Consider the following 14,496-nt stretch of genomic DNA (forward strand, 5'->3'; position numbering starts at 1 on the left):
AGTATTTTTCTCTCACAACAATTCAGTCAGAACAGTATTTTTCAGCCAGTTTCAGCTAAAATTCTGCCAGCCGAACGGGGCCATAAACAGATTCGGTCTAAAATACAATCGAAAAATATCCATACCATTTTTACCCATACCTCCAATCCTCCTGGCAAACAAATAAAGGACCTTGCACCCCGGCTCAGCAATCGGTGCAGGTGATCAAACGCGCCCATAAAGTTTAGAATACGCGGTAGCACTGGTATTATTTGAAACATGATGCGTCGTAGTTGTATTAGAGCATCTCCCAGAGTTCCCTAAATATTCCTTCTAAAAGGTTTATGTTTACCAACTCATAAAAAGATTTTAGGGAAAAAAAAAGTTCATCTTCAATAGGACTTCTAAAAAAATCAAATACAGTCCTATTTGATGTTTTTTTTTTCTGCAGTCCTCTTTTTTTTCCACGCATCCTGCTTGAGGCCACCTGCTTGACGACCGCATCCGGTGCTTGACGACGGCCACAGTAGGAAGAGAGCATCCCCACGTGAAAATCACCGGCCACCTGCGTGGTTATAGAAGAAGAGAGCACGCTGAGTTAACGTGTGATCAAGGAGGTTGCAGTTCGGACGGACCTCGACAAGGCGGAGGCAGACATTATCGTCGGCGAACTGCTCTGGACGCGGAGGCCGCACATGCGCGTGGCAAGCTGCTCGTCCTGCTCCATCTGCTTGCGCACGCGCTGGATCTACTTGGACACCACTCGGAACCGTGGCCGGCTTTGGCTCCGTGCCTCCGTGGCGGCGTGGACGCGTGCGAGCTGTCCTCGTCGGTGGCGGCGGCCGGGGAGCGCCGGGAGATGCGCGACGTGGCCGAAGCCGCCGCAGTGCAGGAGATGCGGCGCCGCTGCCCCTCCACGCCAGCTGCTGGAGTCGGCCCATAGCTGCTGCAACCTCGCACGCTGCGTCTCTGGAGAAGATTGCCGGGGAAAAAGGTCGCGGGAAATCTTCCCTGTGGTGTGCGAAGGAGGAAGACGCGCGACAGGGAGGATATGCGGACAGGGAGAGCGCGGATCTTTGCGCACGTTGGCCCATTTTTCCCGAGTCCTAAAAGATTGAAAGTAAATATTAGGAGTCGTTGGAGAAGGTTTTTTTTTATCTTTCTAAAAAATAAGGATTAGAAGGATGTTTAGGGAACTCTTGGAGATGCTCTTAGATCGATATGGATCAAGCATGGAAAACCTCATTGAGCAACCTATCAAAGTTGACCCAAGAGGGCCCACCTGGCTCTGAAGCCGCAGATGCTCTATCCTCCCATTCGGCAGCTTGTCCTCTCATCTTCCTGCCTTTCTCCCCTTGACATCTCTTACTAGCGTCTCCACCTCCCCTCTCTTGACGTCGCTGCCGATCTCAACGCCGACACGCCATTCCGTGCAGGTGAATCGGCGGTTGGTATGCTAGTCCGCACCAAAGGGCCAGCGCAGCATGGGCACCCCGGAGTAAGCTTTACCCCAGAGCAGATGCCCTCGAGCATGGAGTTCCACCCACAGTGCATCAGAAACACGCCGATGGCCTGGTGCAGGAGCACCAGGCCCAGCCCTGAGGCGGGGCGGGAGGGACAACCGTCTCAGGTCCACTGAGCCAATGGGCCCTTCCCCAGGTATACACGTAGTACTAGTACTCGGCACAAGCCCAAACATACGGCAAACACCGGTGATCACGCATTCACCGCGTGAGTCGCGACGCTGCGGCTTCCTTTCCTCTTCTTCGAGCTCGAAGTTGGACTTCCACGATTTCTGCGCTTCCTTTCTCCGCGAGCCAGCGTCGAGCGTCCTAGAGACGACAGGGGCCTGCCCAGCGAGTCACCGCTCGCCGGCACCTCCATGCAGCTGCGCACCGCAGTCCAAAGACGTGACGTGATCTCTTGTCTCATCCAATTCTATCACCATCAGGCAGGCCGCAGGCAGCAGCAAGCTAGCAATAATCAGGTACGTGATCGTGATCTCTTATCTGTCCAATTCCCTATTTTATAAAACTACAATTAATAATTGTTTCTCTAAATAGTTCATCTGACATTAATTTAAATTATCTAATTTATGAGCTAAGGGTTATGCAATCCGCTTTGCCAGATAGACAAACGACAGCTTTGGAGATTTTTGAGTTTGTTACATAAGGTGATTGTTATCCTAGTACTTCCATGATTGCTTATCGCATCTTGTTTACTATGCCAGTGACTATGGAATCAACCAAAAAAAGCTCCTCAAATTTAGAATCGTTGAAGAACTATTTGAGATCTACAATATCACAAGAGAGGTTAATTGAATTGGCAATATTATGCATTGAGAAGCGATTGTTGGATGAGATTGATATTGACACCATCATTGATGACTTCGCATCGAGGAATGTTAGAGATTTGAGGTAATTTAATATGTATATACAAATTATTTCATATGAATATTGTTTTTGCATTCAGTTAACTGCTTATTAGTAACATTTCATATATGTGTGTATATACTAGCAATGAGTAGTACTAGTAATATTATCATGTTTATATAAAAAGGACTAAACTTTTAGTTTCGTTCTAGGTCCAAATAAACTCAGGATCAGCCCTGAGGAGCACCTCCCGCTGAGGTACCAGCTCATCACATAGCCCCGGTCCTTGGTCGCCTCGACAAACTCCGGCGCTAGCATCGTGGTCGTCTGCATGGCGCCCCTGAGCACCATCAGAAAGTGGTAGCCGCTGTTGGCCAACCCCCACGCGACCTCCTCGATCTGCTGGCTCATCAGCACGACTATGCTCCCGAAGTTGGCATACACCACGGACTGGGGTTCCTTGCTCCCGAGCCAAGCCAGGCACCCGTCGTCCTCCTTGGTGAGGTTGGCGCTCAGCGTCTCTAGTGGGCCGGCATAGGCTTCTATGAGCAGCGGGAGCGGGCCGACGGCATAGATGGGTGGAAGGACGGCCGACATGGCGGCGATGACCTCACCCTCCAGCTCGCCGAACGTGTTAAGGACGACGGCGGTCGCGGCCGTCGGTACAGCCTGCATGTGTGCAAGGACGATGCGGAGCACGGGGTCATCGGGGTCCGTTGTCCGGACGAAGCTTGCCATGTCGCGCAGGCGCATGTCTGCCGGTAGCCCCGGCACCGGGTCGATGACCGTGCTGTCTAGGTAGACATCGCGCAGCTGCTCTTCATCTGTAGACGGAGTTGGACATTGATGGTTGGTAGCAATTGATGAACCACGTGTAGCGATGGTGGGAGAGCACAACATATAAGGCGGGAGAACCCTCACCTATTAGGCTAGTCTTTTGGGTTGAGTAAGGCCTAAAGCCTTATATGTTGTAGCTCCGGTGGACCTAGGACCTGTGGGAGCGCAGACTCGTGGTAACGAGCCGGGCCGGCTGTAAGCCAGCTCCAAGATCGAGAACTCGGTGGTCACCACCAGTTCCAACAATTGGTATCATGAGCCCATGGTCAGAAAAGCTAAACCCGATAAAAAAATCTCGAGCGTCACATATGGCGGGGGCACCCTGATGTTGTGACTTAGGGGGAGATTGTTGGGGTTTAGTCCCACATCGTGCAGCGATGGTGAGGGAGCACAACATATAAGGCGGAAGGAGCCCCCACCTATCAGGCTAGTCTTTTGGGTCGAGTAAAGCCCAAAGGCCTTATATGTTGTAGCTCCGGTGGACCTGGGACTTGTGGGAGCGTAGGCTCGTGGTAACGAGCCGGGCCGACTGTAAGCCAGCTCCAAGATCGTGAACTCGATGGTCACCACCGGTTCCAACAATTGGTATCAGAGCCCATAGTAAAAAAACTAAACCTAATAAAAAAATCTCGAGCGTCACACATATGGCAGGGGCACCCCGATGTGTGACTAAGGGGGAGATTGTTGGGGTTTAGTCCCACATCGTGTAGCGATGGTGGGGGAGCACAACATATAAGGCAGGAAAACCCTCACCTATCAGGCTAGTCTTTTGGGTTGAGTAAGGCCAAGGCCTTATATGTTGTAGCTCCGGTGGACCTGGGACCTGTGGGAGCGCAGGCTCGTGGTAACGAGCCGGGCCGGCTGTAAGCCAGCTCCAAGATCATGAACTCGGTGGTCACCACCGGTTCTAATAATTGGTATCGTGAGCCCATGGTAAAAAAAAGCTAAACCCGATAAAAATATCAAGCATCACATATGGCGGGGGCACCCCGATGTGTGACTAAGGGTAGTCCCAATGAAAGAAACTAGTAGTTTCTATAACATAGGATACCGCACAAAAAAGTACTGATTTCCAACCCATGGTTTCTATGAGTAATAATTATTTTCTCTTTCTCTCTCCCAACTCTATCTTCTTCCTCCAATGGAAATGCGACACGAGCTCCCTAGAAACTGGTGGTTTCTCCCCAATGGCGATTTCATGGTTTCTTGGTGCATTGGGTCAAGAGTAGACCTGATTTCTTCATGAAGAAACCATTTCTATGATTTTTGCTCTCTTTCTTCATTAATTACGTTGCCATGTCAGCGTTTTGCCTAAGTGGCAAGTCATTTAATGAGGATAGAAACCATCATCAATGCACCATTGGGACTGCCCTAAGGGGGGCACCCCGATGTGGGCACCCCAATGTGTGACTAAGGGGGAGATTGTTGGGGTTTAGTCCCACATTGCGTAGCGATGGTGGTGGAACATAACATATAAGGCGGGAGAACCCTCACCTATCTGACTAGTCTTTTGGGTTGAGTAAGACCCAAGGCCTTATATATTGTAGCTCCGGTGGATCTGGGACCTATGGGAGCGCAGGCTCGTGGTAATGAGCTGGGGCGGCTGTAAACTGGCTCTAAGATCGTGAACTCGGTGGTCACCACCGGTTTCAACATTGTTCATCTACGGATCGATATTAATCACTAATCAGAGACAGCTAGCATCTCCATGCAGTACCCTTGAGGGGAATTATGCCCTTGTCGATGAGTTGCTGGCACTGCAGGGACGCCAGGAGCCCGCAGGCTCTCATCGTCCAGAAGGCCACCGCCCGGACACCCACGTCCGCGGCGGCGCGCAGGACGGGATCGATGTCGGAGACGACGCATGTTGCCGGTGCTCCAGAGGCAGACAGGTCGTCGAGCAGTTTCTTGAGGTGTGGGACAAAGGTGTCGAGTGACGCAAGCAGGCTGACCATAACCTGTGGGGAGTCGCCATCGTCTTCACCACAGGGCGGCGGAAGGCCGTCCGGGATGGAGGCGAAGCCAAAGCCCGGGGCGCCGGCCAGCGCGGCGGGGCCTCGTATGCGGAGCAGGCGGCGGCGGTTGCGGTCGGAGTGGACGAAGGTGACGCGGACTCCGCCATGGACGTGGAGGAGCTTGGCCAGGTGCAGTGCCGGCGTGACGTGGCCCTGCGCCGGGAATGGGAAGAACACCCCGTGTTTAGTTGCCAGGCCAAATTCCAAAAAGTGTTACAATACCCATCACATCGAATCTTGTGATATGTGCATGGAGCATTAAATGTAGGCGAAAAAAAAAACTAATTGCACAGTTTGGTTGGAAATCACGAGACGAACGTTTTGAGCCTAATTAGAGCATGATTGAACGCTAATTGCCAAATAAAAATAAAAGTGCTACATTAACCCAAAATCCAAAATTCACACAACTAAACACCCTCTAAATGAAGTTGCTGGTGGCCTGCGATACTTCCGATAAACTATTGGCACCCTGCCACCCAAAGAACTATCCAAATCGGACTCCAATGTCTTGGCACACTCACATAAAACAAAATCACTAAAGCACTCTAGAGTCGCACACTTCGTCTACTTCGTTCACGAAGGAAAAATTACCAAACTAAACGTGTTGATTATAACAATCATGGCTCCAATCTAATGATTTTTCGTGGCAATGACCTTTTTTGAACAAAATGGTATGAGATTGTGCCTAATTTCATTGAATAAAGCAGAAGAAATGAGCATAGGAGTAGAGAGAGTTTAAAAAGGAATTAACAATATAAAAGAAGCTCTCTTAGGCGCTTTGCACCTGCGAGCACTCAAATTCTAGCTTCACCCTTGATTTTCATGGATAGCGTTGATAGCTCCTTTCGTTGAAAGATTCTTTGTTTTCGCTCCTTCCAGAGTTCCCATATCACAAGCAAGATGAGTGGTAGTGACCCAGAAAGAAACGTACTATTGCAGTGGCCAGGTTTATGACGAAAAGTATATCTGTTCCCATATATCCTTTCAAAAATATATGTTCCCATATGTGCAAGTGTGAGAAGCTCACAAGTGGACACAAGAGAAGGTACACACTGATCTAAAATTTAAATTTACAAGAGGGCTAACGAATTGAAAAATATGGATAGTACTTAACGAAACTCACAAAAACTAAAGGGTATCTTGATTTGGCGTTGGTAGAAATTGCACAAAGATGGGATAGGATGGGAGTGAGAAAAAAGAAAAAAAAGGAGAATGAGAGGGCGCATGCGAGAGGACAACCAAAGTCGAATGAATAAACAAAATTATTAGCAAAATTATTTTTGACTAAAAAGATCTAAATGTTACTATGGAAAAGTTAGCTATTTATAGTATTTGCATCACCTTATTAGTTTTTTTTTTTGGAAACTTCACCTTATTAGTTTGCTTTAGACAAGAGAGAATTTTTTTTCTATTATCCGCTCCCCTGGCCATGGCCTTGTGTGCAAGTTCGTCCACCAGGTTTATGAGCGAAATCGATGCGACCGTTGTGGCGTTGTGAGTTTGTGACTCGTGACTCACTGTTCCTGTTGCGTTCGTTGGCAGCGCCGGCTGCCGGCAGCCAGCCGTGGCTGAGGATGACCCCGTGATGACGCAAACCGGCGACGGCCACTTTCCACCACCACCGGCGGCAGGCAGCTTACACGCGGGCTCCACACCACCGCCTTCGCTGACACGGCCAGCGCCCACACCCTGACCCTGCTACGGCCACCCACTGGACTCCACACGCCCCACCTGAGCTTCCCCGAGCAAAATATCCCGGCCTCTCTTCGCCCCCAAGCAACCCCCCGCCGCCCGGCGCCCGCGTCGCCTGCGCTGCGCTTTCCTTCCCCCCAAGATATTTTCCGGCCGCTCTCTCCCGGCAGGGGCAGCCGACAGTCCCCCGGGCTGTCCACGCGGAGCGCCCGCCGATGGCCGGCCACAGTATGTCGGTTCCACCCGAAGCCTATAAATTCCTCGCCGCCCCGTCTCTCGCCGCCCATTTCCTCCACCTCCTCCCAATCCTCAACCCCCGCGCACCCGCGCGTCGTCGTATGCCACCATGGACCGCGCCCGCCCCACCGCCGCCGACGCTAATGACCCCGACGCGCCCTACGCCGCCGCGATGCTGCTGGAGCCCAAGCTCGAGGACGAGGACGTGCCGCTGCAGCAGCTGGCGTACCCGCCGGGCCCCTTCGTGTCCCTGGACCAGCTGATGCCGCCGGCGGCGGTGGCCGAGCCGCCGCGCCCGCTGGAGGCGCTGCTGCAGGGCCCGCAGCTGCCGCCCTTCCTGTCCAAGACGTACGACCTGGTGAGCGAGCCGGCGCTGGACGGGGTTATCTCCTGGGGCGCTGCCGGGAACAGCTTCGTCGTGTGGGACCCCTCCACCTTCGCGCGCGACGTGCTGCCGCACAACTTCAAGCACAACAATTTCTCGAGCTTCGTCAGGCAGCTCAACACCTATGTGCGTACACAACTCCTCCGTTCCTCCCTTTCTTCCTTCCCCCCTCACAAATCACACACGATCCGTGGCTCTGTTGTTGGAATGCTCTGCTTCGGTCCATGCCCCCCTGTTCTGTTATTGATCATCTTGGATGTGCCTAAGTAAGATTCCTGCTGCCGTGTAGTCTGCCTATGGAGATATTGCTGCCGATTTTGTTTCTCTTTTGGTTGTTGGTGGTGTTGTATCGTGTGAATCATGTATAAAGTGCTCTGTAAATGGTGTGTGTACTCTGTTCCTGCTTTCTTGCTTGAGCTGAACCGAACATGTAACACGTACCAAAACTGGCCGCGTCAAAGTATAAGTTGGATTAGGATTGAGACAATCCTGAGGAGTAGATCCTGTGATGGGCAAGGTTAATCCGTTTCACGGGATGCGACGCTATGCAAGGTAAGCTTCACGATCCACATGTGCATACGCACTTCTGTTGCAATTCGATTCTTTTTCTTGGAGTGTACAGCAGTAGGGCTAGACTGCACATTCGTTTCCATTCCCCAGTCAACTGCTGCAGAATGTTTTGTTGGTTGTTTGCTGCATTGTGTGGCTATGCATTTTCGGCTAAATATTCTGCCCCGGTCTTCACAGGTTTGGCATAGTGCTCGTCTGCCTCTTACAGCTTACCTTTTCTCCATGTTGCCGTAATTTCTTGAAGCCAACACACTATTATTTTGGGAAGATTTCCTTTTCTAACAATGAAATGAGCACCGTCTCAAGCTTGTTCGTTCAAAAAAAAAGTTTTTTTGGAAGATTAGCACTTCATATATACTCCTATGTTTAAAACAAGTACAGTTCCTTTGTATTAGTATAGGACTGGATGATAAGAATGCATAAAGAGTAAATAAGCATGTGCCCCAATTGCTTTGATAATCTGTCCTGTCTTCTTCATTGTTAGGCCTAGAACCTAAATCCTTGACTCCTCTAGTGTCTATTTAGGGGTTTAATTGCCATGTGCTCCAATTATATTGAGTTTTTTCCCAGTCTCGCTGCAACTCTGGAAGTTAGTTTCCTGATTGTCAATGATAAGGTTGGGAGATCGCAGTACTAATTCTTGATAGAAGTTTAGTTCTTGAGTAGTGATAACTGGAAGCTAGTTACTTGGTGAAGTTTTAGGTGGAGATGACATTATGGATGAAGCTTTTGTCGTATTACTGCATCAAATGGAATTCAGTGCGTGTTTACACTCCTTTGAATAATTATGGAGTAGCTAATTCTTTTCTTTAAGAAAAAAGAATTTTTTTTGTCTTTCTGATAGTTATAACTTTGTGTACCTTGTTTGATCTACTCAGGGTTTCCGCAAGGTTCATGGTGACAGATGGGAGTTTGCTCACGAGGATTTCCTGCGAGATAGCAAGCATCTGCTGAAGAGGATTGTCAGGCGCAGGTCCTCACCAACAAAACAAAGCAGCATTCAGCCTGGTTCTTCTTCTGGAGAATCCATCCTGGACCCTGAGCTCCACACGCTGAGAAGAGAGAAGAACGCACTGCTTGAAGAAGTGGCAAGGTTGAAACAGGAACACCGCCAGACAATTGAGCACATGAGCACGCTGAATCACAGGCTGGAATCTGCAGAGGACTGGCAGAGGCAGATGGTCTCTTTCCTGGCCAAGCTCCTTCAGAACCCGAGTTTCGTGAGGCAGCTGAAGCTACACAGGGAGAAGAAAGAGATTGACTCCACCAGGGTGAAAAGAAAGTTTCTGAAGCATGTTCCTCATAGCATAGAGTCAGGTGAGTCCAGCTCACTGCATGCCGGAGAGAGTGGTCCACATTTGGCTGTGAGTTCTCCCATGGCTACAAGCGTGCACGACGACATCACAGAACTTCAGAATTTTCTCTTGGAAGACGATGACGTCAACTTTGGCATGGATTCAGAAAACATGGGGCTTGAAGGCATCGAGGCACCAGAGGATATTGGAGAATTGATTCAGGGGTTCGACACACAAGAAGAACTTGAACTCAGCAGTGGAGCTGAGCTACTGGAGATGCCTCCAGCTTCTGGTCCTCTGGGTCAAGATCCCACAATCAGCAGGTCCAAGGGAAAGAATGTGCTGTGTCCAGGATTGGACGCTACCTCTTCTGAAGCCGACTGCCTCAGTCCATTGCCTGACAACATGGCGTTGATTTCAGGCACCATGCTAGGGGCAGCAGGCAGGATGATGGACGCTGATGGTCAGCAAATGTGGGGTGTTGATGCTTCAGCAGCCCTGCAAAGCTCTTGCAGTGGCACTAGTCAACAAGCTTTCAGTAGCCATGCTAGTGATCCCTATCTGATGGACATTGCCAACAAGCCTGAGAGATTCTGGGAGCTTGATTTCCAGGCACTGGATGAGGCTGATCTGCAGCTGGACAAGTGTGCTATTGATGACCCTGCTCTTCAGCAGCAGCCAAGTATGAAGAAGCCGTAGATGAATTTCCGTGTGAGAGAGACAATATGGTGATGCTTTATCCACTGAAGTGCTACAATTAGCTTATGGACATTGCCATAGTTATGTTGATATTTGGGAGCGAGGCTGATGAGCACCTAGATACGCCCACTATGGCACTTATTAGTTGCAGCAGTAGTAGTGTGTTTTTGTTTCCCATTCATTCACCCCTAGTGTTTTTTAATGGAAACTTCTATCCTATTAATTTGTTCAGAGCAGCTGTTAACTGCTCTGGCCGATTCTTTTTTTCCCCATTTATTATTATTTTTTGTTTCTTTTACTTGCGATTTGTGAATGTCTTGCAATGAGCAATGGAATTTAAAAAACCATTCTTTCAGAGCCAAGGAATTTGCAGATGTGCTGCTGATCCCTTTTTGTAAATGCTTTTATTATCTAATATATTAACCAGTAGAGGCCCGAAACCCCTCCTGATCCTTTCAAAAAAAATCGCAGATGTGCTGCTGAATGTCTCCTTTTTCTCCTCATTGGATGTATTTCATCTTCGGAAATGAAATAGCTGAATTTTGTTTGTCGGTGCACAATCCTGTGGTCAGATATTTGTTAAATTTATGGTCCTCCTGCAGTGGTCGTGAGGAAACCTTGCCAGGACGTCTTTGTCTAGATGAATATACAGGTAGTGCAATGCTGACCAAAATGATCATGAATATGCTGGTAATGAGCTGAATCTTTTGTTTGATCCAAGAACTCTGAACCGGTGTAACCTCATGATCCTTTGCCGACTACGCTGAAACTGAAAGATCCTTTGCCGACTACACTGAAACTGAAAGATGCATTACAGACTATGTCCGAGTCCACCAAGTGGTGATCAACCTCTGACGCAGTCCGGTGACAGTAGGACATCGAAGCAGGATGATCATAAGTTTCAGTTTTTTTGCCCAGGAGTTGGTACTGAAACTCTTGTGGCTAATTTATTTACGTGTTCATGTCGCCAAGTAATAGCCGAGTGAGCAGATACTGGGAGGAGATTCCACCACGTACGTAGGTGCAGCTCTTCCACAGAAGGTGGAAGAACAATAGATGGACAGGAGAACGGAGCAATCGAACCGGTTTTTCTTCTTCAATGACGCGATGATTGCCATGATTTCCTTCCACCATCTTAGCGTGACTTCAACATCTGGAACAATTTAATCATGTTAATGATTGCTCGTACAAATATCTTTTCTTGCAATAAAATGTCACACCAAGTCCTCTTTCTCTCTCTCTCTTCTCAAATAGTACAACCCTTAAAACCAGCTGTAGCAGTGTAGCACTCAAACCAAGGCTACTATAATTTTTCTTTCTTTTCTCGGATACTCTATGTATTCTTTATATTTGACACTAAATGATTCCGAACTATAATACTGATAGTTAATATAAATGATCCCAATTCAAATACAACAATTTAAATTTAAAAAAAAATAAATGAAACGTTAAAGATAACAATTCAAACTTTACATCTTAGGCTCAACTTCATCCATGAATTATCAAAGTAGGAGTATGTTTTAGTCCTCAAGCTTTCCTTTTCAATTTAACTTGGTCTCTCGTAGTACTACGTGGAATGGCGCACAACATATGGACACTAGGATCCGAGCAAAGCAGGGCCCGGTCCTTTTCAATTTAAGTAGTATTTAGTTATTAAAATGAAAAAAATATATAATTGAGCACTAGGATATGAACAATTCGATCATTCATATTCGAGGATATTCAGATCTATATTTATATTCATTTTACAGACATAAATGTCGAAAGTGTGCTATTTGATTTGATAGTTGGGGATGACGCCAAGGACATTGGTACCTAATGATGACCCATCTGTGGTCCTAGAGCTGATCGGTGCAATATCATGGAGTTTCATATAGGACAAGGGACGAAGTTGAGCTGAAAAGTAAAGTTTAAGGACTGAAATGCAATTTTGTAGTTCATGGATAAAATTGAGCCCAAAATATAAAGTGTCGGGACTAAAACAATCACTTCGAAAGTTCTACGATGAAGTTGAATCCAAAAGGAAATTTTGAGTACTGGAATGGCGATTTGAAACATTTAAAAATAAAAATATAGTTCGAGAGATCAAAATGACTATTCTACCTAGAGAGTGGGGTGGGCTTGTTGTCGGGCCTAGGACTTGGTTGGGTATTTTAGGGTTTAGGGTTTAGGCCAAAAATAATATGTGCACACTGAAAATGATGTTTTCTTTTAAAATTTAGTGAAACTGGGCAGCGCGGCGCGTGGCCTCGTCAGGAGCGGCAGTGGGGATGGCCAGAGGCAGTGGCGGCATTCGGCGGGGTGTGGGAGCGGCGCAGGCTGTAGCACCTGGTTTTAAGAACAGAACCAAATACACACCATATGTGTGCCTAGGAATTCAATTTACATATATAATTACAAATGAAGAGGTAATACCAAAGACAATGTCTTTATTACATAGCACATAAGTATTTGTTACAAAAGACATAGTCTTACTTTACAGTATATACTATAACTCTATTCTTCTGGCGAAGCCTCCAACACCACATGAATGGTCAACTGGTTGATCACAAGCCTAACACCACTTGAAAAACTCCACTGAAGAACCTCCATCTAGTACCCATCCGGGATTTTGCTAAAGTATTGAAATAAAACAAGCGTAAGCTACTACCGCTTAGCAAACATAACATGAGGGGATGTAGGCTCAAAAGGCTTGACACGGCTGAACTGCGGTAAGCACTTTTAGTTAGTCATATTTTATTATTAATTATAAGTTGCTAAATTGTGCTTAGGCTCCTGAATATGAATAATTAGATATACCAGCAATTTTAGTCATAACCCAAACCATCCAAGTAACCAACTATTCAGTAAGGATCCAGGCCGCTCTTGTCCGTGAGCACGGCTGATATATCAGTTTTACACTCTGCAGAGGTTGTACACTTTCACCACGAGTCGTGCTGCCCATATGCCCGGGTTAATTACTCCCAAAACACTTCCAAGGTGAGCAGGCATGGTACACTACGAAGCTTTTTCCTAGTCGTTCTAATAAGGAGCAGCCGCTAAGGATTCCATCTCCCAAGTGTTATGGAGTCACCTCCAAAAGTAGCACTAATACACGCAGCATAATACACAACCTAGGGATGAGGCCCATACCTAGCCTGGTATGCCCCTCTTGCCCTTTTCAGTAAACTGCTACAAACTAAAAAAAGCAAGGTACTGGACTAAGACCAGAACCATGTGGTCCTCATGGTTGTACTGTAAGTCCTGGGTTGTCACTTAAAGATGATTCCTTATGGAGAGAAACTAGAGCACCATAAGAAAAGGCCCAATGCTCTAGCTCCCTTGGTTCCATGTTGCTAAAAAACATCTTTTAATACCATGTTGCATATATCTTTAGTTGTATTCTTTAATCAATATTAGTTGGAGCAAACTGAGCATACTACCCACATGCAAAACCCATAGGTAAGTCAATGACAGGATAATCAATATCAAGGTAAATAGACTCCAAGTGGTTCATTAACATATGCTCATGAATTGAGATTACATTGAAGTGAATAGGTAACAAGGAGCCTCATATTATACTTGTCTTAATTCAAAGTATCACTGCTGGTCTTGATCTTCAAAGAGTTGCTCCAGATCACCAATACAAAACTCACTGTCTACTCGAGATCAAACAGCACCACACAGGCATCCATACATACAGGCATAGTAAACAAACATAAGCTAATTAGAACAATACACCAAACAATAGAAATAGAAGTTAAAAGTGTTTTAAAATTGTTCTACATGACGCTACGAGCACACAGACGCGAAGATTACAAAAATCGGAGCTAAAATGAAGAAGTTATGAATTAAACAAGATTTCCTTTAGTAAAATAATAGATTAAATCTAACCTCAAATTTTAAGAGTTAAAAACATACTTAACAGTAGTATGAACATGTAGATTATGGAATTACGAACCTAACGCAAGTTGAACGGGTCAAATCGGAGTTAAAACGAATATTTTATGGCCTATAGAAGGTAGTGGCAGTTTTGTAGTTTTTAAAACAGGCCTATACGTAATTTTGATTACAAACACGAGGTCTAACCTATAAAACTGCCTCTGTTGGACGGCGGGTTCTAATACTTGGAAGTTTAGGGGGGTTTTCCAGAAGAAAAAGGACTTAGAATTATTTTTGAACTTAGAAGGATTGCGAGTATGAAATCAAAGAATTACAGGGGCTTTTGTGCAAAAGGTACAGCGATGGTCGACGCTGACTGGGTCATCATCCGCGTGGTGTGCCATGCGGCGACGGGTGGCGGTCGCAGGTTGGTCCAAGGTGGTGGACCTGCTGACGTGGTTGTGGACCGGTGATGGTGGACTCCATCCACGATTCACGGTGGACCGAAGGGGTAAGTTCTAATCTCAGCCGTAGATCGGTGGATGGATGGATGT

At 47.1% G+C, this 14,496-nt stretch overlaps 1 protein-coding gene and 1 pseudogene across 1 annotated transcript; one reads left to right on the top strand and one right to left on the bottom strand.

The window, feature by feature from the left end:
* Positions 1-1,200: 1,200 nt before the first annotated feature.
* Positions 1,201-5,410, bottom strand: LOC136465661 (7-deoxyloganetin glucosyltransferase-like; annotated as a pseudogene).
* A 1,390-nt stretch (positions 5,411-6,800) lies between these two features.
* On the top strand, positions 6,801-10,341 carry LOC136467094 (heat stress transcription factor A-3-like). The gene is made up of 2 exons (XM_066465642.1): positions 6,801-7,643; positions 8,966-10,341. The coding sequence occupies exons 1-2, from the start codon at positions 7,242-7,244 to the stop codon at positions 10,079-10,081; spliced, it is 1,518 nt and encodes a 505-aa protein (XP_066321739.1). The 5' UTR covers positions 6,801-7,241; the 3' UTR covers positions 10,082-10,341.
* Positions 10,342-14,496: the final 4,155 nt, after the last annotated feature.

This window comes from Miscanthus floridulus, chromosome 7, assembly GCF_019320115.1.
Source record: "Miscanthus floridulus cultivar M001 chromosome 7, ASM1932011v1, whole genome shotgun sequence".
In the NCBI taxonomy this organism is placed as follows: domain Eukaryota; kingdom Viridiplantae; phylum Streptophyta; class Magnoliopsida; order Poales; family Poaceae; genus Miscanthus; species Miscanthus floridulus.

Coding starts and splice junctions, on each gene's coding strand:
- LOC136467094 (XM_066465642.1), top strand. CDS start 7,242: ATGGACCGCGCCCGCCCCACCGCCGCCGACGCTAATGACCCCGACGCG. Junction 7,644..8,965: donor TCAGGCAGCTCAACACCTAT/GTGCGTACACAA, acceptor TGATCTACTCAG/GGTTTCCGCAAGGTTCATGG.